The 26757-nt window shown below is 38.6% G+C and overlaps 1 protein-coding gene across 1 annotated transcript; it reads right to left on the bottom strand.

The window, feature by feature from the left end:
- Positions 1–21286: 21286 nt before the first annotated feature.
- On the bottom strand, positions 21287–23497 carry LOC129410116 (putative nuclease HARBI1). Its single transcript, XM_055157506.1, has 4 exons — positions 23138–23497; positions 21911–22705; positions 21606–21809; positions 21287–21482 (listed from the first exon to the last, which is right to left on the bottom strand). Exons 1-3 carry the CDS (start codon positions 23243–23245, stop codon positions 21606–21608), a joined length of 1107 nt encoding a protein of 368 aa, XP_055013481.1. The 5' UTR covers positions 23246–23497; the 3' UTR covers positions 21287–21482.
- Positions 23498–26757: the final 3260 nt, after the last annotated feature.

The raw sequence follows: 26757 nt of genomic DNA on the forward strand, positions 1-26757 counted from the left end.
TTCTGATAAATGCTTTCATGCACACTCTATAGAAAATGTCTTCATCAATGGATTTTGCACAGAACCTAATGCCTTTATCAATAGTCTAAAAGTGCACTTACTGAACCCACCATTTTCTTCCCCTCAAAGTCTTCAGCCTTATCCCAGACTCCATTACCCGCCACCCATGCAATCTCTGAACCTCTCTCAGCCAAGCTATTAATCTGAGCCCACAATGGCACGGCATACAGCGCCCACCCACTGCTATTTTACACCTAAGCCATTATTTCTATTACGTATGCTTTTCATAGGACAGTATATCATAGGGTTAATCCACCCCCACATATACGGAGCACTTGTACATGTCAAGTTCTTTTGCGGCTGCTGAGCATGCCTTTTCTGTGGTGAAATATTGGTTATTTTAAATGTATCTGGGATCAGGAAGATTATGTCAAGGTTCCATTACACTATCTATATGATATTACATTATGCTTTTATTTATTCATTTTAACAGACTGTATACTGTATGCATTCAGGTGAGATTCAAACCTCTGACCCTGCAGATGTATGGATAACAGTTCAACTGCTGTGCCCCTGCAGCCCAGAATGCCCCCTTTATACACTGGAGGTAACAGAAGAGGTGGTATCACTGATGTTTGTTAAAATTAAAAAAATTTAATAAAAACAAATACTGGACACTGAGACACACTACTTTATAACAATAATAATAAAAACTTTACTTCTCAGAGAAATGTGACTGATTGATTTTATTTCAAGCTTCTGACAGTAGTTACATATATGCAATATTCACATTTACATGGTAAAAACTTACATGTAGATTTGCTACATATTCACAATACATGTGGCCATATCAGCTTGTCAAAGCCTGATCCTGTCAACTCTCTGACGCTAAGTAGGGTCGGGCCTGGTTAGTACTTGGATGGGAGACCACTGGGAGTTGTAAAAACTGTCGTTGTGTTCTTAGGCAAGACACTTCACCCACAATGCCTAGTATGAAAGTGGTGAGTGTGTGAGTTATGGTGGTGGTCGGAGGGACCAATGGTGCCGATTGGCATGGCAACAGCACTTCCCTCAGTATGCCTCAGGGCAGCTGTGGCCACAATAGTGAAAAGCGCTATATAAATAAAAGACTTATTTACTTACAATACAATGTCAAGTGTAGTTCAAAAGAGAGTGGGAAGAAAAATTTATAAACTCACCCCTGCACCACAGTTGCCTTTGGCCAGACTCCGGACACAGCTGCCAGTAGTGTTACAGCAGGCCAACCGCCAGGCACTATAAACTGTTGTAGTCAGCATGTTAAGTGGCAATAAGCTACTTTTGTATTTCCACAGCTGCCCTGGGGTAGACTGACCACTGACCATTATATTGACACTTGAAGTGTCTTGTCTAAGAACCTCTAAGAGTATGGTGTGTAGTATGGCTCAAAGTCCTAACCTCTCAGTTAGAAGTTAGAGGACAACATCTGCCCCACCGGACCAGAGACAGTGTCACTTCAAACCAGACACATCCTGAACTGAAACAAAACAAGTAACGGTAACACTTTATTTTAGGGTACACTTATTAACATCTAACTACCTGCTAATTAGCATAGTTGTTGATGGTTTCTTTGTCATTCATTAGTATTTATTCAGCCCTTATTAATGTCTATTTCCCCATCAGCTTATTCTGCTATTAGACATTTCCAAACACTTTCCTGTTACTACACTCCTTATTACTGCTGATTAGTATAATAATATATAATAATATAATAATAATATAATATAATTCTAATAAGCTTTTGATAATAAACGTGTTGTTAAGGACTAGTAGCACAAAAAATGTAGTTTTTACTTATCTGCACTTAATAAATCCAGCTTACTCATACGTAATAAAATACTCTCTATTAAGTGTTACTAGAGTCCAACTAGCCGTGAATTATGTCATTAAGATCTGAATATGTTCCTCATTCTAAAGTGATGTTTTGATTGTAGTTAATAAATGATTAGTTTGACACAAATTGAAACAAATATGGTCCTTATTCTAAAATTCTTTGTTCATGTATTGTGACATGCATATCAATAGTTCATACATGAATAGGTAGTTGTACAAATATAAAGAAATAGTAGCTCAGCTCTGTCTCAGTCTAGAGAGCATTCAAGAATTTATACCCTCAGTCAATCCCTCGGTGAATACAGTTAGAGTAGCACAAAAAGAGTTAATGACAACAATAAGGAATGCAGGAACAATATATTTTTTTTAAGTTTGATCATATATGTAGCAAAATACTGTCACTAATTACGTATTTTAATAACTGTACCCGAAAATAGTGTTACCAACTTTTTGATCGTTGCGCTTATCTTAGTAGCTGTAATTAGTGAGTTAGAGATCTTATATGCAACCTGCTTGTCATATGGACATGTTATTGTGTTGCCTGGAATCCACAGTATAGCATTAAACCTATCTACCAGTCAGGTGAAACCATCAGGTCAAGTCACAGGTCACATCTTTAGCATTAAAAAATTATATCTTGCATTTACTATTGGCAAGGTAAATGCTAAACTGGTCCATTAATACACAAATACAGATTTATATATGAATTTTTAAACTATAGTAAATATAAAATAATATAGGCTATGTACAAGAGGTTGGGTAAGAAAATACAGCACAAAGAAATAAATTGTACATTGGACATAAAAGGGTATCTACTACATAGTTGCACAAAAAGGCATTTGAAGGGGCCCTGCAAATAACTTACATCTCCACCTTTTGACCTGCCAGAACCTCCTGCTGCTACAGAAAACACAGAGGGGACGAGCTCTGGACTTTCAGCATCCACTGAAGCTTCTCCTGTAAAATAGTGGGATGAATTTAGCAAAGATAAACATTTACATCAGTTTACTGTAAAACAAATAAATCTGTGGAGTGGAGAACAGTGCAGTAGAGCACATCTTTGATTCCTTCGGGTGTAGTCTTGGTACCTTCAATAGAAGTAGTTCAATCATGTCCGCTTGTTACTTGAATTATTATTGATTTTGAATGGCTTGGGATTTTTTTAAGACAGATTTCTAATCTTTCTGAGTTTGGTGAACTATAATTGTGGATGAATTTAAAACAACTGCGTGCACTCCACATTTGAATGTTGGGTTTGAATGTTTTGTACTTTATTTTTCACATGAAAGCATTGCAATAATATAGTTAGAGCAGAGCAGCATGCATATGGGGAGGCAAAATCTTGCCATCCATTAATTTATGCTTATAAAGGGCATTAAAGCTGTGTGAGTCAGACACTAAATTTGACTAATTCAGTTCTTTATTCTCAAAACTATACACTTAATTTTACTTAAATTAATTAACAGATCCCCAACCCAATTAGGCCCGTCTTGCAGCAATGCTGCTTTAACTGTGCAAGTTATGTATTTGGCTTCACTGTAATAAAACTTAAATATCTAAATAGGGTTTGAAACCTTACTGAATCTAATGCACTTTATTAACTCTTGACTCCTGATTTGTAGTCAAGGCAGTTGTATTGTTCTCACCTCTCATGTAGCTCCGCCCCAGTGTAGGTGGAGGTACGTTTTCCAAATCTGGAGATGATCGATGTTTTTTCTCTCTGGGTTGAGTCATTATGTCGCTGTCCGAGTCGCTTATATTTGGAGAGGAGTCATCATCATCATCTTCAAAGGTGATTCCCTTTGCCTTAGCTACAGACATAGTTGGAGATGTTTTTAATATTTTATACAATTAAAGCAATTAGATGTATTATGTTACAAAATGACTTACCTTTTTTTTTTTTCTTTCTACAACTTGATTTTGTAGAAAATTTTGCTCATCCGTGAGATTATGAATAGTTTTATTTTGCCGCTCAAGTTTCTGTTCCTGAAATTCTATGTTGGCCTCCAGGAATTCTACCTTGTAGACAGATGTTAAACAGAAATATATATTTGAAAAGATTATACACTTTTAGCGATATAATGTGGTGTGTTTTCGCAAGGTTAGTTTTAAGTAAATATTAAATTCTTACCAGATCCCACACTACTGCTGCTCTGAGCAATGCTTTCTTGATCTTTAAAAATGTAACAAACAATTTACTGTTAGAATAATTGACATATCTGTATTTTATTTGGTTTTACACAAATAGAATACTACCTTCTTGCATTTAGTCATGTCTAAGGACTCCATGGTGACTGCAGTTTTCTTTTTTGCTTTTGGTTGTAAAAACAAAGCAACAAGAAGATATTATCATATAACTAATGCATATTCATAAAAACAAACAAAATATTGAATTTAACTAGTGCTAATTTGTCCAGAACTAATTACTTCATATAATCACCAACTCATTAGTTTACACTCAAACCAAGTTGGTCAATGAAATTAGTTGTAGCATGCAGACTACTGGAAGAGCAGCAGACACCTGTGGCACCTCCTCTCCTTACGTCCCGCCACCAACAAACCCCAGTGGTACCAGGACAGGCGCCTTTTTCCTCAGGACACGCACCAGCTAAATCAGTTTCATTTACAATAAATAATTGAATTAGCTGTACGCTACAGGCAACAAATGCCAACTTTCATAATTGTGTATCACAAATATTAGCTCTTCTGAAGGAGGTAACCTTAGCAAGGATTCACAAATCATCAACTTCGGAGCAAGTGCTCAACTTCTTTAGCTTTGCGTTATGTGTTTAAAATGGTTTTCAATGCCTGAACACCGCAACTTCAAACGAGCTGAGCCAGAGAGTGTTCGTGAATTACATCTTTAATAACAACATAACTGGTCAGAGAATTGCCTAGAGCAGCCAGACGTACATATCAAAGCGCGTGTTATAGGTTATGACCAAAAGCTAGCTAGGTCGCTTTTCCAAACACATTTACACAATCACATCGCACAACTACAGTCATCCTACAAACTACAGAGTCAGCAAGATGCACCAAACACGCATTGGTCAATCAATTATAACTTACAATTTTTCTTATTTTCAAGTTTCCGTTTCCACTTTTCCACATTCACCATCCACCGAATCGGGGACACTGGCATCTTGGGAAACTGGGCCCTCAGGCCAGGTAACGAAGGGACAACCCTCCTCTGGTGATTGGCTGAAAGTCTTAACCAGACAGACCATTGAGCTTATTGATTGGTCGTCTGACTTGTCAATCATTTATCAGGACGTGACCGTCCTTCCCGCACAATAATAAGAATACGCGTTTTATTCGTCATTATACTGACTGATTTTAGAGATGTCATTTTGAATCATGTTTTATAATTTTTTTTTTTGAGGCGAATATCTTTTAGAAACTGCCCAAAATAGGCAATTTATTTCAACAAGTGGTTGGATTACCTGTCAAATCTGCAAAAAGCCCCGAGTGCTCTCATGCTATTAACTACAATCAAAACATCGCTTTAGAATGGGGAACATTCAGAGCTTAATGACTTAATTCATGGCTAGTTGGACTCTAGTAATACCTAATAGAGAGTGTCAGAGCTCACTGCCGGGCGGAGCTCGGAGCCTGTGGCCGGAGCTCGGAGCCCGCGGCCGGGCCGGAGCTTGGAGTTGAGCCCACAGAGGCACAGATCCATCCGTCTGTATTTGTTGAACAGTAGCGAATTATTATTAAATAAATATATGAAGTAGGCTAAGCTTCATTTAGCTTCATTTTTTTTTTTTTTTTTTTTTTTTTTATAAATTATGTAATGGTAACCAGGAATTGGTCCAAGTGAAGGCCCAGGGTCCAGGTCCACAGTTCGCCACTGCTCATTTTAGATTAGCAAAAATTAAAAACTATGGCCACTCCACTGAGCACATAAAAAGTAAAAACTACTATAGTGTTAATGTGTTTATTTGTGCTGCTGAGAGCAAATAGAAACACATTTCCCAGCAAAATCAAATACTCATCATGAATGAGATGATATATTTCTGCCAAAAGTGTGATTATAGCCTTTGTATAGCTGCTTTTGCACTGTTTCTCCTTACAACTAAGATACAGATCTATTTTGTATTCTATTTTTGCTTGTATATATACAATTAATTAAACACCAACCAAATGGTAAATGGTAAAATTTTTATATAGCTCTTTTCCACCTTCAAGGCACTCAAAGCACTGTATAACAAGGAACCACTCAACCATTCATACACACAGTGTATGTAGACATTGGAGGTGAGGTGGGTTAAGTGTCTTGCCCAAGGACACCCACCAACCTGTGGGTCAGTGGATCTGACCCCTCAACCAATTATGTTTATGTTGAGAGTGGGATTCGAACCATCAACCTTTGGCGCAGTGGACAAACATTCAGCTGAGCTACTGACAACAAAGCACTTCATAGTACATTATTCATTTACTCCACACTAGGCCCCTGCAACCACCACCAGAACTCGAGCACACACCACATACATACGAAGCAATGTGGGTTGAGTGTCCTGCTGAAGGACAAAACAACTGTTTTTTGTTCTCACCGCTGTCCCACTGTGGCACCTGGTATTTCCAGCCGTCTCCCATCCGAATGTATAAATATGCATTATTTGACAGCAGTCTCTTACTACTTGAATCTATCATTACAATTTATATTTTTGCTTTTTGTTATTATATATTGTGATGTGTGAGTTACTGTGCCCAAATAATTTCCCTTGTGGATCAATAAAATTTGCCTAAGTCTAAGTCTATATTAGTAGGCTAATTACAGTGTATTAGTGCTTTAGTAAATATTGTAACTCCTCGTTTGTACCTATGTGGTTCTTTGACCTACATTTAGGAAGAGTGATCCGATTGATTTTGTGACAAAGACTATTTTTCTCTCCATCTTTTTTACCCATAGCTTCTGGTCAGGGGAATCTGAAATGCTGCTTTGTACTGTTACCTCCAGTGGCTATTTTAGCACCAGTTAGTGATAGTTGTGTTGCTTAGATCTGCCAAATACAGCCAGAACTGCTCTCTGTAAAACTCCTCGTTGAGCCTCATATTTCATCTTCACTCCAGTGCGTATGTTTTCAACTGCTGGATATAGACTATTACAGTTTCTGCAACCTCACATTACATTTTGGTATCGCTGGTTTTCCAAGTGTAATTTCATCATTTTGATCTGGTATGTGCATGGTGTTTGAGGGTGTGGTTGATTCTGAAAAACTGAAAAAAAAGTTTTAGAAATGATTGTAAATTTGTGGGTTTGTTGGTTGTTTTGTCCAAATTGATTCCAAGTCCACGGTGTGCCAGCTACCCCAGGCTTATCCACATGTGACAGCAGGCAGAAAGGGCTCAGAAGCTTGGCCTGAATTGGAGGTTTGATTTATGAGCCCTCATCATGGGAGAAGGGTGGTTAGTGAAGTGAAATATATGCAAGGAAAATGGCTAATTGGTGTGATTGAGGACAGTGGATCATGGCCATAGAGAATAGGAATTTCAACAAAGAGTCTACTGGGGAATATTTTGTTCCATTTTTTAGCCCAATGCTCTTGTTTACTCAAGCACAAACTAAGGTTGGTGGTTCAATCCCACCTCCAGGGTCCAGTCATATGTTTGTTTTGACCTTGGCAAGACACATTGGCATGTATGAATGTTTCTATGAACAGACTCTTTAAAAATGTGTAAAGGCATGAAAGCAACTGGAGGCAAAAGTGAAGTGCAGTGAAATGCAGTTTTCCCTGGGATCATATTATGTTATTTTCTGATCTATGTTATAATGTTTTTTTTTTTTTGTTTTTTTTTTAACAGACATAGAGTAGTGTTTTGGTTCAGTCACATGTTTAACCCACAAACCCTGCATATTTATGGTGAATTCTTTTCTCAAACAAAAAATACTCCACCTTGTTCCACCTTATAATGTCATGTGGTAAGACAGGAAGGGTTGCACATTGTGTTTTTAAACTCCATGCACCTTCATTAGAATCATTTGGATAATTTCAGTCTCAACTGAACAGAATGTAAAATGTAGCTGTTAAATCATGTTAGAGCATTTTGAGTGCTGGTGATAGACAGACTAACAATAAAGGGTTACTCAGTCATGTGTGAATGAAACACAATACCAGGTATGTTTTTAATGATAACAACATTTATTATTAAGTGTCTATACATGGATGGTGGTGATAGTTGAAGATGTTGGAACAGTTTCCTCATACCTCATTCGTCAGAATGGTCATGTGATGTTGCTGTGACATGTCTGGTCAGCTGGTACAGGTTTTTGGGTCATCCCGGTTTACAGTCCCATAGGCACGGTTTTGGATATGGAAACATATGCCTTTAAACTTTAAAGGACTTTAAGATGGGATAAACAAACTAGACCAAATTATCTCTTAAAAAGCCAGACCCAGGGAGCCTGGCTTCAGAAGTTGTTTATCACCACTGAATGAAGTGAATAAATTACACATAATATTGTAAAGGGACTTTCAGCATCTAAAAAGCACTCAATACTCAACTCCATCATTATAATAATTGTTCTGTTTGGGTAATTCCATATTTTCTGGCCCTTCCTTTATTTCCTCTGTCAATCCCCCTCCCCCCCCTATATGTAACTTTCATAACCCCACTCCACAAAGCTCTGCCAATCAATGGTTTCTCGCTGCTTGCTTTCTCTGTATAGTTAAAATATCTAAACTTGATAATGTCGACACCACAACTAGACATATGTTATGCAAACGCAACATACTTACTTATGCAAAGGCCAGAAGCCTACATCACCCATGATCCCGCACTGCCCTTTTCCATAAATGTACAGAAGCATGATACAAAACAATGCACTACAGCTTCACAAACCTGATACGATGTGCAGTATTTTCATTATTAAGATGATTGTGTTGTGATTGTGCTTTGAAGGGGGAGTAACTGAGCACAAGGGAACAAGGGGAGAGGCGACTCAGAACATCAAAATCAAACTATTACGTTTTTTTGGCAAATATAGGATTGGTAATATGGTGATCTAAATAAATGTTATGTTATTATATGTTAGTAGTTAATACCCCATAGAAATATAATACCCCCAAAAAACTGTCCTGAAATGACAGTTTTGCAGTTCAGTTTGTTCTTACAACCCTGAGCTATTCACAAGTTCACACTACTAAAAGAAAGCAAGGCAGGTGAAGTGTCTTTCAAGAACACAATAATAGTTTGAGAGCTGGTGGGTGCAGCCATCAAACCACAAACATCATTATTTAGTAACTATCTACTGAGCAATTACCAACCCAAACTACTAGAAAAGTTTTGTTACATTAAAGGTGCTTTGTGTAACTTTTCTGGTGGAGGGTCCGTCAAATACTTTTCTCCATGGAGGTATTATTGCTTTCTCTGGAATGTTTCACAGTATGGCATTTAACCTTTCTATCTTCATGGAGACCAAACGAGATGAGGTTACTAGAGTGTAGATCGGGCCAAAGTTTTCTGTCCGAGCCCACCCCAAGTCCAACAGAGCAGTGATGGAATCCGACCCGAGCCCTATAGGCATTAAGATATTTGTGTCTGAAACTGACTGAACCCGACACAATTAAAATCGTATTATTTTCATAGGCCTATTAATGACTCACGTAGGATATTGTTTGTGTGGCCTCTAACGGACACAGACACTTTATTACTCACCTCTCATAAAGTGGTACATTTAAAGCGCAACATCTCATCCACATCCATAAAAATTGTCCTCAGCAAATAAAGACATCCAGTCCACAAAACTGCGCTGTTAATCCAGTTTGACACGTTCAAAGTAAAAAGGCGAGTAGCAGTGCCAGAGTTAGCAATTTGGGGGCCCTAGGTGAACTTGAGTTTAGCACTATAATGCATGTTTTTTTGTTTTTAAAAAATATATATATTTATTGTATGTTTTTCCCCATTGTTCTTGAGACATACACATCTTTATTTATCTGAATAATGGTGGATTGGAAACTTATCTTATTAGTTAGGTAGCCTACTAGATAACCAGAAATGATAATAGTTTTTTTTTTTTTTTTGCTAATACAATTATGTTTTTGTTTACATCCATTACATATTATTATTATTATTATTTTCTTATGAACATTGTTTAAAAGTAAACTACTCTCATTTAATGTCATATTGAGAGAAAATCTAATTGCTCTGAGACCTCGGCCATTAGTTGCACTGAGGGGAATTGGTTGGGGGCGCCTCCAGGTCTGGGGGCCCTAAGCAGCCGCTTACTTTTGCCTAATGGTAGCGCCGCCTCTGGTGAGTACTTCCACGTGAGTCTGTTTACATCCACACAGCACACGGATCAAGGTGAAGCTGTAGATTTGTGATAGTGACTCTACTTCCTGTGTACTTGATCTTTTTTTCCAACCTTTTATGCTTTAAAAATCACATATCTGAAGTACTGCACCACATTTCACAGTTTCACATCGGATTCCAGGTAGTGTTTCTATGCTCTAGAGCAGGGGTGTCAAACCCATTTTGGTCCGGGGTCCGTATCCAACCTACTTTGATCCCAAAGGGGCCGGGAAAAAAAAAAAGGCATATAAACTCCAAAAATAGAAACAGTAAAAGTTTAAACAGAAATTTTTCTTTTTAAACTGATGAACTCTGGTTTGGGAGGGGCCACGTACAGAGACACTGGAGACGCTGCTGTGATAAACACTGCAGAAAATACAATATTTTAAAAGAAAATATAATTAAAATATTTTAGTAGAAAATCAGCAGAGGGCCACATTAAAGGTCTTAGAGGGCTGGATCTGGCCCCCGGGCCTTATGTTTGACACCTGTGCTCTAGAGGTTACAGGTCAGATCTGTGGAGAGGCAACCATGCTCACAGTCTGTTTTTCTAGGTATTTTTGAGTTAAAACCATCTGTAATTTAATAAATGTAAAGAGTTATTTAATGTCATACTGTGGAACATTTCAGGTAGAGCAATGACATATCCATAGAAACAAGCAGGTAACCGATGCCCAAACAAAAATTTACATAGTGTATCTTTAAAAATTATTTTGATGCATAAAACATATTGAGACCCAATAAAGCAGAATATGCATGGAAGAAAGTTTAACCACATTTAGAAAAACACAGCAAAACACTTACTCTCATAAATCTTATAAGTCTGTTTTGAAATGTTCAAACGCAAGAGGCTTTGTACCCAGTGTTTTGTGTCCTGTTGTACTGACAAAGCTGTTCCATTATGCATGCTTTTCGTAGATTCAAATTTCCTAAACAACCACTGACCTTTTCATCAAGACTGGTGCTTCACTCAGAACGGTACTCACATCCAACGCTAACATTTAGTTTTTTTAATGCAGTAATTAATTTGGCATTTGCTTTGTTTTTTTCTTTATCTTCCTGTCTCCTTGTGCGCTCATAATTAGAGGAATGCATTAACCCCACGATAGGGAGGTGAAGTGACACAATAGGATTAGTCCTAACATTTGAATACATTTATAGAGATTTGTTCCAAGCATTTGAATTGTGACATTGTGGTATTTAGATCTTCTGTTTATGATTTATTTTTGTGACCTTTATTCAGATACAAGTCGGTGTAGTCCCTCATTTGTCCAGAAGTGGTCCAGGGTAGAAAAGGTTGCCAAGTAGTTTTTTTGGACAATGGTTTTGAAATCGAGACAATTACACAGACACTGGTTCATCCCATAGGCAAGACACTCATCCATACAGAAAGTAATGTAGTATATTCAATCCACTGCAGTGAAGAGGGATGGAAGCAGCATTACACTGAGGAAACTAAATGACCATTGCACAAAAGCATTTATCAATACAGTAAGTGCTCAAAAGTTACGTTTGCAATCAGCTTTCATCTTAAAGGGACAATCTGGAATTTTGGACATAGGACCTCATTTCCTAGTTAGCTAGAGTGTTAGAGATGTGTGGAGACACTTTTTGAAATAGTCCATCCAGTCCTTGTATTTGCAGAGGTCGCTGGTGCTAGGCTAGTATGTGTCACCACACATCTCCAACACTCTGGCTAACTAGGAAATAAGGTCCTATGTCCAAAATTCCAGACTGTCCCGTTAAAGCTACAAATAAGTAAAATGAAGACAGCAAAAGACACCTTCTACGTAGAGATAAAAGCACCTTTAATTCAAATTAATTTGCTTTGATACTGTGTAAGATTGAGGTTACGACATTTATAGTACTCTTAATGTTTTTGTAATTTCCCTTCTGCATTCTTAACCTTGGACAGGACTTTACCTTTTGGACAGTATTTGATCTATTGTGCATGTTTTGGGTTGGTGGCGTGCCCATGAAAAACACTCTCAGAAAAACACAAATTCTTAAGAATTAAGAATTATTACTATTACTATTAAGAATAGTTTCTGTATGTTCTGTACACTCTCAACAGAGGAGGAATTATGTAAAATCCACTTTTTATGTGCTAAAAATAAAAGTGGTTTGAAGGCTTTACTGAACAGGACTGCTGTAGTGTGAAACGGGGAGAAAGAGGGTAGAGACATTCAGGAAATGATGAGGGTCAGGAGTCGAATCCACAACACAAGCTGGTAATCACCACATATGTGCCATGCCTTAAACTACCACACCACCATGCTTCTTTTGCCCTCCTTTCACACACTGCAATGACTGCCTTGAGCTACTTGAGTGGGGAGAATATAATAACCCTTTCAAAGTGTGAATAATTCACAAATGCAAGAGCATCTCAAGAAAGTAATATCTACATAATTTAAAATGACTTTCTTTCAGAAGATTAATATTGGTTTGGTTAGCTTTGACAAGTTGAGTTTCAATTACATGGTTTTATTGTTTCACTTTAATTTTGTTTCACAGATATATATTGTTTTGCCAAGACAGATTATTTCCCAGTGGTGTTTGAAAGTCTTAATTTAAATGCAATTTTCTTAGACCAAATGGAAAATCTAAGAAATATACTCAAACATCACTTCAGACTACATCAACTCCAAATGGTTTGTTTTGTATGTTTGCAACCTGGACCTTCTTCTTACTTGAGCAATCTTGGCTGTGATGGGGTATCTGACCAATAACACAGTCATTTTCACTAACTTCTCCACACGCATTCTCCACACTGTTGGATGCTGTGTGCCTGACCCCGAGCCCAGCCTGTCTGCAGCGGTCCGGGAGCTGATTGCTACGCCTTGCCCCCCATCGCACCCCTATCCCCCTGGAGATGTTTACCGTCCCATTTGACTCTGGGCCAAAGGGTCATGGCCAAGTGAGCACGACCATGTAGTTTAACATCTCTCGCTGCAGCTCTGGCAGTTTGATCTGTGACTAGTCGATGGAAATAAAGCTAGCCCCCTGAGTGTGGCCTTGTGTGGTGGAGTTGGTAATTTGACTAGATGGCAGGGATGCAGTGATTTCACGGTACTGTAATTACGGTACAAGTTGTAATAGTTGTGGTACCGCAAGCAAGACTCACGGTATTGTACAGATGGCAGAATTTTGTACATCATTTAATAAAGATTGAGACTTGGCAGGACACAAATATTGCTCCAAATGCTCACCTTCATTTGAACACATCATCAGATCTAGATAAAATATGCAGCTCGTTTATGGGTTAGGGCTGCCAGGAATGTTCCTAATATGGCATTAAACTTATCCATCATATATTTCTTCAATTGCATGTGCTTTTATTGCTTTTATTGCATATTGGACTGGCCTCAACCATAATTTGGTCTGGTGACACTACCTGCTTGTCTGTTGAATGCCAGACTGTAGAACATTGAGGCAAAGCAATATTATTCATCATGGAGACAAGCAGTTTGCAGACACTCCACCAGAAAAGTTATGAAGAATTTCCCTAAAACACTGGCATACGCTGAACTATCAATGTTTTTTTTTGTTTTTTTTTAATTTTGGGCGTATACATAGAGTATTCATAACGAGTTGGACGTATACATACTTAATTAATAACTTATACAGAACGTTTTGATAACTTATATATAACTTATATATAACTTATACCAACTAATGCTTGGCATGTTGCCAGCTCCCACAACTTATGCCCAACGACAGTCTTATGCATATCGCATGGCAGCGTATCGCAGACACTCGCTATAGTCCTCCTATAAAAAGGCTGCCGCGCTTGACGATTCATAACTGCACTAGACATCACAGCGCAACATTCATCAGCGTGATCTCTTCTTCTCCTGGCTCTATTGGCACACAACTGGTACAGTGACAAATTGTTGAGATCATGGTGATGTTGGAGGACAGCTAGTATGTATTCTCGTCTCAAACTTGCAGGATCCTCCATCTCTTGGATGATATGTGTAGCGGGTGGTACCACGGGGTCTGCTCACCATGAAGTCTGAAGGAGTACTGGTTTTCCCATTTTGCTGCCAATACGCCATTATACGGGAGCTATAAGTTAGAAACACATTCAGTAAGTTCTGTGGACATCAGAACGTGTCAAATACGTAACTTATGTAACTTAACTTGTGTGACCGTGTTTCATCGATTGCAGATCTTACCTACAACTTATGGCCCACGTATGCAGGACGTATAAGCGTACGCTGACATTTGTTGGGAAATTTTTAGCATACTCAAAACTTTTCGACGACCTTGCCGTATGTCGATGTATGCCAGTGTGCTTCAGTTTGCTCATAACTTATTCAAAACTTACCTATGACTTATCTGACGTACGTCAGCATATTTGCCAAATTTTTCATATGCCGACACACTGTGGCTAAATCATCAAGGTGTGACAGCCCTTTCAAGCAATGCACCTTTAAAGCGGGGGAATAATGCAAAATCTACTTCTTAAAGCTTTCTAACATGTTATATCATTGTTCCTTCACCAAAACCAAGCCTGAACACATTTTATATGCCATCCATACATGTTTGTGTAATCTAGCGATCCCGACTTCCTTATGATTTGCAGCACAATCCTGTCCAAAACTCATACAAGCCCATGTCACCCATGCTTCCACACAACAATTATTCATAAATATACAAGAGCAGGATACAAACAATACTTTAACTTCACAAACCTGCATGATGCAATGTACAGTAGTTTTATTAGCGGGATGCACGCCGATTGTAATGTGATGGTGCTCTGAAGCTGCAGTGAAACAAAACTGTTATATATTCAATTTCACCATTTTAGCACTGAAATTTCCTTCAATGTGAAGTCTGTCAGATCTCACAAATGTGCAAAAGATATTTCCTTCCCAGTATTTTTGGTAAAAATAATAGAACTAGTTGCATGCAAAGTCATTCCATGTTTCTAAAATTCATGAAAAAAAAGCTAAGTAATAAAATCAGAATGTAGTGGTTTTTGTTCTATTTTTCAACCAACATAACCTGTAAGAAGAAAAATACAAAAAATAAAATATGTACAACTCTAATCCATAGTGAATTTTATGAATCAAAGTATTTCTGACAAACTGAATTTAACAGATTGTGTATTGAATAAGGCAACACTGACTTCCACTGAAATACATACTACCTTTTGCCTGTTATACTCAGCATAGCCATGATATTGTGTTGCATGAATATGTGCATCTATGCATGACTGCAAATGCATCTGAAAAGCATGAACACAACTGATACTGCATCACAGCTGTCAGAGTTTTTTTGGGCGAGCTGTTTTTTCAGAGCTTATAGTTTGTGCAAATTAGCCATGTGGTTTTAAGTTTTGTTTCTGTAAAACGTAAACAAATGTGTCCAAAGCTGCATTAAACTAATTGAGTCATTCTCATAGGAAATAAAAAAAACAAACTTAAATTATCCACCCACATTCATAATACACATTCACAAAGTGCGGGAGGCGTGGATGCCTGGACTAAGGGATTAGTCTCAAGTGTCGTCCGTTTGTTTCACTTAATGCGTTTTATACTCCCGTGTGCCTCATGTATGAAAATAGATGAGAGAATTCAGCATTATTGATATTGCGTCTTATAATCTAGTGCGCCTTATAGTCTGAAAAATATGGTAACTTAGCCAAAAAACAGACTAAAATCAAAGCATGTTTATTGCACTGAAAAACATGTGTCTTTGCTGTGAGTGGACTTGCATCTCCACAAACCTAACCCTTGCTTGGACTGGTGAAGGGCCTCCTCCAGTTCGTTCCATAGAAATTTTGTTTATTTGGCAGTAATTGTCTCCAGAATGACATAAAACATTCTCCAGGTTTCACAGTTTTCTTCCCCTGATCTCGGGCCTGTTGTAGTACGTAGCTAGATCTGACATGTGGGAAATGGAGGCGCTCATTGGTCATCTATAATTAACAACAAATCAAGCTTCACTAACCTCAGAATAACAATGTTTTGGCTCATTTATTCTGCATAAATTTGTAATGTTTTTCAGTCCCCTGTGATATTTGTTGTCCTTTCTGTTTTCCTCACAAGCAGCCATATTTGTTTTGATGTAACAGACCATGTGTACCCCTAACTAATCCACTTGACAATCACGCCTATCTGAACTCAGGGAGATACATGCATGTCCCTAAGCACAAAGTCTCAAATATTGAAATAGTGTATGTATGCTTGTATGCTTGTATGTTTAAGCCTATTATGATTGTTTGAAGTACATAGGGGAAACTGGAGTACTTTGTCAAGACCCCCACAATCACAGGGAGAACATGCAATATGCTAACATGGAGGCCACACATAATCCAGGAATTAACCCATCTGAGTCCCAACCAGGATGCCACCCATATCCTTGGTTTGTTGTAGATAAACCTGTTCACAACAATGTGCTCAGTTGATTGATATTTTCTCCCAAGCTTGTATCCCGGCAAACAAATTAAAATGACATCTCTTGGCTCTCGGATGTGTTTGAGAAATTTGGCCGATGAAGATAACTGAGGCAATTTTCAAGACCCAACACAATCAGCATCAATACACTTCTAGCTGTCATTTGTTTGCAAACCACTTCACTATCCGAATGGCTAATACTGAGTATGCAGAACTGACACAATGACAAGTGAGCACTTGGCCTTATAAATCCTAAATCGATGAGCAATTTTTGGACAAGACTCCAAACTCATTTTGCAGTAGAGCAGAATTTGCATGAATGAGAAGCAGCAAATCCTAAAGGGCGATTATTATGCTATTTTCTGATCTATGTTATATTGTTGTTTCCTCGTCACAAACATACCTGGAGTTGTTTAACACACAAACTCTCAATATTTTCCTTTCAAACTGAAAATACTTGTTCCACCTTGTGATGTCAAGTGGTAATTCAGGAAATGCTGCACTGTTTTTAAACTCCATACACTAGAATCATATGGACGATTTCAGACCTGGAATCACCAATCTCTACTAAAGAAAAGGTTAAAGGTAAGGTGAAAGCTATCACTTCATGACATCACAAGGTGGAACAGACCATTTTGAGCTTTGGAGATGTAGACAGACTAATAATAAGATTAAATAAGGGTTACTTAAACATGTGTGAATGAAACAAACCACAACTCCAGGTATGTTTTGAGGTGGTGGCAACAGCCTCACATGATTTGTCTACATGAAATGTAGACCATTAAAATAATAAATTCATGAATAATTTGAGGGGATGGGGACTGCTTTGAAGATTTATGCTTTTTTTTTTCCCTTTGTAGTCCAAACATTGTCACCAAATCCCTAATGAGACGTGCATATCTCCGTCCCTTACCAGCAGTGCTGTCAGGTAAAAAAAAAAAGGTTAAAGTAGACTGCAGTTTGTTCATTTGTATTTATCTTGTTAAGTGCTCTGACAATTCTTTAAATACATTTACATTTAATACATTCAATTTTCCTTGAACAAAAAATTAAGGTAGAAAATTGTCAACTTATTCAACTTTTCCAAAATAACATCTGCCAGAAACAGAACAGTTCCCACTGCTACTGGATCTTGAAGTGCTGCATCTATATTTTCTGTACCCGGACTGCTCCACAATGTGGCATTAAATCTTCATGGAGACAAAGAAATAGTGCCACCAATCCCCTTTACAGTAAGAATGGATGTGTTTAAGGTACTTTTTGTTGAAGCAATGGAATTAAATAAATGCAAGACAGATGTTAAAGATAGATAGAAGTTAAATGTTTTACTGTGGAACATCCTCGGCAAGGCAATAACACCAGAAAAGTTAAATACTGCACCTTTATTTGGGTTTGACAGGAATTATTTTAGAAAAGTAGCTAATAAAAACCTACACTTTCCTGCCCTATAGGTGGAATACTGTTAAATAAGTTGACAGTTTAGTACCGTACTTCTTATGCAATGAAAATCTGACTTTTAAATATACATAATTGTCAGTATAATGCTTATAGGAAAGTTTGAAAAATATGAAAAGTAGGCTGTTAAAATGCCAATCTAATCACAGATAATTTGTGCAGCAGCATCTGGTATAGCAACAGTGCAATGCGAATAAACAGGTTGTAGATATTCGGAGCAGATGGAGGTTGTGGTTTATCACGTTTATCCACGAGAATGTCAAACAATACAAAATTTCAGACAGACATAACAGACATAAAAAAAAAAAGTCCCATTATTTTGTATAGTGTTTGTTTCTGTTTGTTTCTGAAGTTGATGAGAAAAAAAAAAAAACTGCTACTACTTTTACTCAGTCGAGGAAAGAGCACTGAAAATACGTACTCAAGGAAAAGTACAGTTGCATGGTTAAAAGTATCGCTTTCAAAATAGTACTTAGTAAAAATATAATGTATGCATGATGTAGCACGTATTACCTTCCATGTCTGGCATTACTGATATATGACTGGTTAGCTAGAAGTACAAGTACTGCTTCCAACAATTACTCTACTTTCACCCCTGCTACTACTACTACTACTGCTGCCAGCCCTGCTCATGATGGTATACCAGACAATCATCTCGAGTGTCCTCTTCAGTGCTCTGGTCTGCGGGGAGAAAGTCACAAGGAGAAAGACGCTGTGCAGTTTGAAAGGCTGGTGAGGAAGGCAGAATCTGTAGTGGGTACAGAGCTTGACTCATTCACATCTGTGGCTGAGAAGAGGGCCCTAAAAAAGCTCCTGTCCATCCTTGATAACCCCAGCTCTTGTCTCTGCTGCCAAACTTTGAATTTCCTTTGGATCAATAAATATATGTATCTATCTATTGAGTGAAGGAAAGAGTACTGAAAATATGTAAACAAGTAGAAATACAGGTGAATGGCTAAAAGTACTGCTTTCAAAATTGTCCTTAAGTGCATGTGACAGATTTTTATGATTCTTTAATTTTGACTTAATTTGGTGGGATTATAAGTATTGTAGATATAGACTATAGTTTTACACCCATCACAAAGCATTTTGCAAAGAACATTTGTGGAAAATTACAGGAAGTAGAGAGTTTAAATATAACATCACACGAAGGCTGTGTCCCAATTCGAGGGCTGCAGCCTCCGAAGGCTGATTTTAATTTTTATGTCATGCAGCCTTCAAATGCAGCCGTAAAACCGGCCTCGTTTCCATGGAGATGGGGCCGCGAACGGAGGACACATCCGAGTATCATTCGCAGCCTTCAGTATCCCAGCATGCACTGCGCGCTACTCCTTCTTCTGTTCTTCGGAGAAAATGGAGTCCGCGAGCGCATCCACCAGTTCAGCTGGTTGTAATTTTACTTTTAAATGTAAGTACTGGGTTACCTCACATACAACTGTGCTACATGAAACTTTTCAGAAACTGTTAGGGCCTGGCTCCACTGCGCGCGTATTTTGCCCTACGGGAAACTACAGTTTTTGCACACGTAACTTTTACAATGCGCTGAAAGTAATGAGAGCGGCTCTAAGGCACGCGCGTCATGCACCTGCAGTGGAGCAATGCCCTTAATTTACACCTGTATAAAGCAGTTGTTACGGCTAAGTTTACCGCTATTATTGTATTAGTAGCGTTATCCCTTACACTTGTATATTAGCGTAACTGTCGTAATGTTGGATATTCTACAGTGCACAATTATTTATATTCCATTTGTAAGAAAATTGTGTTGGTCTTTAGGGAGCAGACCACCCGGTTCATCGAGTTAAGGCGGGAAAATGACCACCTCTTCACCGGGGCTAAGTTTTCAGCCAACACGGCTTGGAAGTAAGAATAAAAACCGTGCTATATACTCCTGTTACATAAATAATAAAACATCAACCATAACAACTATGTGAAAGCTGGCATTTCTGCAATTTGAAACCTGTTTAATGTTGTACATATGTGTGTAGTTGTGAATTAACTTGGGTTTCCCTGTTTATTTCCTGTGTTATCCACAGCCTGTACTTCTGTGATTACTAAATGATGGCTGGGAAGCTGCTGATTTAAAAAAGTATATTACAGTCACAATGGAGAACTAAACCTACCTATTTGTCAATATGATCACAAATAAGCTGGACTTAACTGTTATTATCCATAATATATTCTTTAAAAAAGCTCCATGAAAAATGTGAAACACAACAAAAAAAATACATAATGAAATGAAATGAAAGGATAGTGTGCTGCATGGCTATTGAACAAATGTTTGCAGTAACAGTAGGAGATCTGTAACATGTTCCATATTATATTCCATAAAATTATAAAGATACTGTGTTTATTGTTGTGTTAACTTGAATGCTTTTGTTCTGTATGACTCAGGACAATACTGGAGAAGTTAGGCCTGCAGGACAGGGTAACACCTCTGCAGGCCAAAAAAAATGGGACAACCTCAAAAAAAAAATATATAAGTATGTACATTATTTGAATTATGCTATTTATATTTGTAAAAATAAACCGTTGTGTTCATCATATTTTGACCTGCCTTGTTTGCTAATTTCTTCTGTCAAAGGATTGCAAGTGCCCAGGGACAGGGGAAGGCGTTAAAGGGAAGGCGACAGCAGAGACTTGGCCCTGGTTTGTCCTCATGGATGAGGTTTTGGGACAAAGGCCCTCTACCAATCCCCCTGTTCTCATTGCCTCAATCTCTGAGGACACACCAGGGCCAAGTTCTGCCAGACAGGAGCAGGAGGAGGAGGAAGAGCAGGAGCAGGAGCAGGAGGAAGAGGAGGAGGAGGAGGAGGAAGAGGAACAGGAACAGCAACAGCAGCAGCAGCGAAGGAGATCAGCAGGACGGAAAAGAAAGAGGGAAGATGAACTATTGAAGTTGTACAGAGAAGATCTAAGGAGGCAGAGGGAAAGAGGTGAGAGAGAGGCAGAGGAGAGGAAGGAAAGGTTTGAAAGGCTGTTTAGCATTTTAGAAAGAATGGCAGAAAAGTGAATATTATAATAGATTATTGTTCATAAATGTTAGGAAATGTTAATAAAGTTAATAATTGTTAATAAGGTGTGTTTTATTTACATTTATTTACATAATGATAATATAATAATATTATTACATAATAAAATCAAGAAGAAAAACACATGATACAAAGGGGTCATAATTAGAAAGAAAAAACAATACATGTAAGGTAAAACTGAAATGTAAAGTTCATATAAATAAACCTGAGTCTGCCAGTGTTGGACACACGGCCTAATTTTCGACTGAGCAGGGGCCCTGGCAGTGCTAATGAACCTCTGGCCGACTGCTGAGATTGAGGTCCTGGTCTTTGTCTTCTGGCTGCTAAGTGGGGCTCTCACACCGGGTGCTGTTCCACTGTCCACCGCATCGTCCATGGGCTGGATTTGCAGGGCTGGCTGGGGCAATAGATGACTGCCATGTGACTATAGACACATGAGAAAGAATAGTGATAGTACTACAGCATATTGCATTACATATGTTTAGCTGTAATCACCTATAAACACTTTCGATAAGTTTTTGAAACTGTTGCAAGTATGAATACATACCTAGACATAATCATGGTCCCTCGGAACCTCCTCCAAGGCAGACACCTCCGCAGACAGCTGGTCACGCCACTGTGCTCCAGCAACGGCCTCAACATCATTCTCCCCCTCATCCTCCACTACATTGGGCTCTGGCTCATCCTCCGGGGCCACGATGTCTCCTGCCCCAAGACAGATGTTGTGGAGGACGGCACAGGCGGTGATGACCTGGAAAAGAAAGGAAGAATAATAATCTTGATGATTTACTGCTTCATAATAACAAATTACATGATATTACATGATAACACAATAATTTACATTTCACTTACATGTGGTGCAAAGGTGTGGTGGACCTCCAGCATGTGCAAAAAGATTGCCCTATATCTACTTTTCATCATTCCAAAGGCACGCTCAATAATAGAGCGTGCCCTGGAATGATGCAAATTGAAACGCTGGGCTCCCACACCTTGCACTGGCCGTTTGTAGGGAGTGATGAGGGGGAGTGGATGCTGGAGACAGGGGTACCCGCCATCTCCGAGGATGAAGTGCCCTGGAGGAGGATACAGTCCCCTCTGGTAGAGAGGACTGTGCCGAAGGACCCTTGCGTCGTGTACAGAACCAGGCCAGCCCACATAGATGTCTATGAAGCGGCCCTGATGGTCAGACACAGCCTGCATGATGATGCTAGGAAAAAGCTTCCTATTTCTGTAGCACTGACAATCAGGGCCGCTGGGTGGCCTGATTCTGACGTGGCAGCCATCTATTGCCCCGGCAGTTCTTGCAAAGGCCCTATGCCTTGCCAGCCCTGCAAACCCACGGGTCACTGCCTCGAGGTCTTCTGCAGTGTTGGCAGTGACCCTGTGGACGATGCGGTGGACAGTGGAGCGGGGTATCCCAAAAACCCTGGAGACCACCCGGTATGATGTCCCACATGCCAGCCAGAAGAGAAAGACCAGGACTTCAATCTCAGCACCCCATCCATGTCTTCGGTTGAGGTTCAGGAGGTTCATTAGCACTGCCAAGGACTCCCTGCTCAGACGAAAGTCAGGCCGTGTGTCTTCATTGTTGAAAAACCTTTCCAGCACTGGCACGCTCAGGTTTATTGTGCAGTATCTTCTCCTTGTCTGGGGGAGGGGATAAATTAATTGGATAAATTAATGTGCAGTTATACCCAAACAATAATAATAATAATTCATTGTAATCTATTGTTATTATTAATGCTACTACCTCCATAAATACATTTTAGTATACTAATGGAAGGAGTGGCATGGCATAGAAAGTAAACTGCCCTCTAGTGGTAACAAAGTTTAGCCACAGGTAGAATTAAACCTGGCCCCAAAAAACGTAAGTATTTAATATCCCACTGTAGTTGTACATACAGCTGACAACTCCGGTTTATAAGTCTAAAAATGATTTTGGTTACTTGTCTATGACAACGTTTTCTGAAGGTATGTTTTCTTAAAAGTTATGTAATTGCCTACTAGCAACAATTGTTAAGAAATACGGTTATATTTGCCTATTAGGTTAATATTCAAAAGGAAAGATGAATTACTTACTTCATTTAATCTGAACAGGATTGGGCGCCTGGCACGGCGATAATTTGCCTCCTCTTCAAACAAAAAATATAAGATTATAAATAAAAGTGCAAGAAGTTGGGGTTCCATTTTTGCACAGCGTTTGTGATTTCAGAGCACAAATGACTGAAATGTATGCAGCTGTAGCGGTTGCTAGATGATGGTGTGTTAGCATGACATCACCGACACCTGTTGACGTACGCTCCGTGGGCTGGACCTGTCCCATTTCGGCAATGGCCTGGCGGTCCGCGGAGGCCAGTTCAAGGGCTGCAGCCTTCGCGGCCGACGAAGGACCCAGTCTTCGCAGCCTTCGGAGGCTGCAGCCCTTTGAATTGGGACACAGCCATATTCTATCCAAAAGTTCGGCACAATTTTAACAAAATAAAGGTGTTTTTGTATATTTGTCATAATAATAATAATAATAGTAATAATTTTGGCTCCAGCAATGTTTAGGAACTAGCTTTGCAGGTAGCGAACAATTTCTCCAGTAAACACTCAGGAAGCCTTGTAAAACTGTAACATACAAAAATAAATGCATATTACAAAAATGTTTTCACATTTAAATGAACATAGAAAATGTAAAGCTACATAAAACAAGCAGTGTAGAGCAGCTTAATACAATTCAGTATATGCATAACAATGGCTTAACATTAGCTGGACTTCATAAAAACGGCTAGAAAACAAGCGATTAGCATAATGCTAACATAAATGGAAATTCCCATAGACATGCTAACGCTATTAGCGTCTTATATTTTAAAGTGAATTTAAAATGTAAAACTACTTAAAGTGCCCCACATGAATCCACAGAGTGAGTTAACATTTTATGACACTGCAATACTTATAGACAGATATTTTTATGGGGCCAAATTACAGTTTACAGGGTTTAATAATATGGCAGCTAAGGAAGCTCTGAGTGGACAAAACAGATCAACTCATTAACAGAAGCATATTTCTCCACTGGGAGCAGAACAAGAATGTTAAAACACTTTGAATGAACAAATTGTGCCCTAGAAATTAACTATAACACTGCCTGTATTGCGCTGAAAGGAAAGACCAGAGAAAATTGCATTATTTTTTTTAAATAAAAACATAAAAAAATAAAAATAAACAAATCCATAACTCTATCAATATTCCGTAGGCTCCTATTGGCCGTTGCCACGTTAGCGCCAAAGTTTAAATGGACACACTGACACTGTTTATATTTAAAAGTTCTGTTCCAGCAGTTCACATTTTGTCAGACAGCACGGAAGACAAACGCATTTCAACCACTTTTCTCCTGTTTTTTGCCTTTTTGTGACTTCACAACAATGGCAGCACGGAGACTCTACGTTTTAGACGGCAGCCGAGTGATCTTACAAGGTTTGTACTAGAAATTTTTAAGAATATCTAACAATCCCAACTTGTAGGGATCAAAGGTCAAGTAGCTAAAGTTGTACTATCTTTAAGATTACACTAGTGTTATTTCTTTAAATGTTGCTACTAAAATACAAGTAGAAAGTACTGATCCAAAAAGTATACAAGTAACAGTAAAAAGTCAGAAAACTACTCTGAGAAAGAGAATTTTGTTAGGAAGTTACTCCAGCTAATGTAAATGAAACCACCCATCTCTGGATTTGACTTTGCTTTCATAAGTGTAATTTAGATACTTGCATATAAGCATGTAGTAACTAAGTAATAGCAATAGCATAATGTGTTTACAGGATCCAGACACGTCTCGAACATCTCTGAGACTGGACCGAGCCTTCCCCAAAGCAGGAAAAAGAAGTCCAGCAATCCAGTCAATTACTCTGGATTTGAGCCCAAGAAGTCCTGTTTTCAAAACTTGACGGATTGGTTGGAAGGAGAGACAGTGCAGAGGCACCCAGCAGAAGGTACTAGATTCAAATAACTAGGACTAAAACATGACTAAACCAGGACTAAAATTGCTAAACCAGGACTGTCCATTAAATTATATTGATACTTTTTTACTTTTTTTTTTTTAACTTCTTACAATAATTGTATAACATAAGATATATTTGACTTAATTCATTCATTTTTAGGGTCCAGGTGTTTGGTCTCCGCCATCGCTGAGACTAAACCAAGTGATTTCCGAAACTGCAAAAGGAAAGCCACCTCTGCAGTAATTCAGGCTGAATTTGAGCCCAAAAAGTTCTGTTCAGAAACATCAGTCGATGCTTCAGGAAGTGACACGCTCAACAGCGCCCAGGATAGAGGACCACACTAAAGGTACTACTGAAAATATACCAACAGACAGTAGTTGTACCTTTATCAAGTAAAAAACACTTGTTGCAGTTTTTCATTGTGTCATAAGTAATAATTGACTTGATGTATTTTCAGACTGCAGTCCTCGGAGAGCTCACAACCCGGATTGTGAACCAAGTACAACAACCAAAAGGAAATCCACCGACGCAGGGTCCGAAATTGAGCCCAAAAAATTTCGTCGTGGATCTACAAAAACAGACTCACAGCATGAGAGATCCCTGAAGAAGAGTCAAAAAGAGAGAAGAAAGCTGAGGAAAGCAATGAAGAGAGTGGCTACAGCTAAAGGTACGCTACAGGTTAACTATACAGAGAATCTAGAGTGTATTTAGATGTAAACACTAAACCAGGAATAGACCAGGACTAACCCAGGACCAAAAGAAGTACACATAGGCCTAAATCAAATACTCCTAACGTGTTCTTGGGCAAGACCAATCCCTTGCCTATATGTGAAGAGTGCTGTCACTAAAGGATGATCATACTAATAATTTTTTTCTCTTTTGCAATATGAAACTCAGTGAGTGACTTTGAGCTGAAGTATGAGCAGACCGAGGAGCTCGGAGAGGGCGGATTTGGCTCTGTGTTTGCCGGTGTCCGGATATCAGACGCTCAACCGGTAAGATATACAATTTTCATCTTTTGTGAAACTTCAAATGCACAGTTAATATAAGATGAAATTACTTAAGATGCAGTAAGTAATTTTTCATGTAGAGGGTCTGTCTCCATGGATTGTTTTCTGGAGATCATTAAATACAGAATATTTGATGTTGTCAAAGAAAATGAGAGAAAAACCCTATAATTTCACATTTTCACTCTACTCCATGACATAATGATGCCCTAATTTCTGATTTTCAGGTGGCCATTAAACACATCAAAAGAGAGGATGTGGATTTTGCTCCAGTGGTAAGTGACTTTTTTGTTGTTGTTGTTGACATTTGTATAGTTTTGCAAAATCATTTTACTCTGCATTTACCTCTGATTGTGTAATAATTTGTGTTGTTTATATTTTCCACTTTTAGACCATTAAAAAGGAGGTGTACACTGTCCCCGCTGAGGTGGTCCTGATGACTAAAGCAGCTCCAGATCGTCATGCGGTTGGAAAAAGCCCCTCTGTGAGTCTCCTGGACTGGTACCTCCAGGATCAAGGTGAGGAGGTAGTTCTGGTCATGGAGAGGCCAACCCCATCTGAAGACTTGTTCGACTACCGTCGGAGGAATGGACCACTGCCAGAAGACCAAGCAAAGGTATGCCAAAAAACAAACAAAAACAAACAAATAGAAAAAACAACAAAAAACATTCATTAAAAAAAACATAGACTTAAATATTTAGCAATAACTATCCGT

This window comes from Boleophthalmus pectinirostris, unplaced genomic scaffold, assembly GCF_026225935.1.
Source record: "Boleophthalmus pectinirostris isolate CB_2022bp ecotype Guang Dong unplaced genomic scaffold, ASM2622593v1 HiC_scaffold_21, whole genome shotgun sequence".
NCBI lineage: Eukaryota > Metazoa > Chordata > Actinopteri > Gobiiformes > Gobiidae > Boleophthalmus > Boleophthalmus pectinirostris.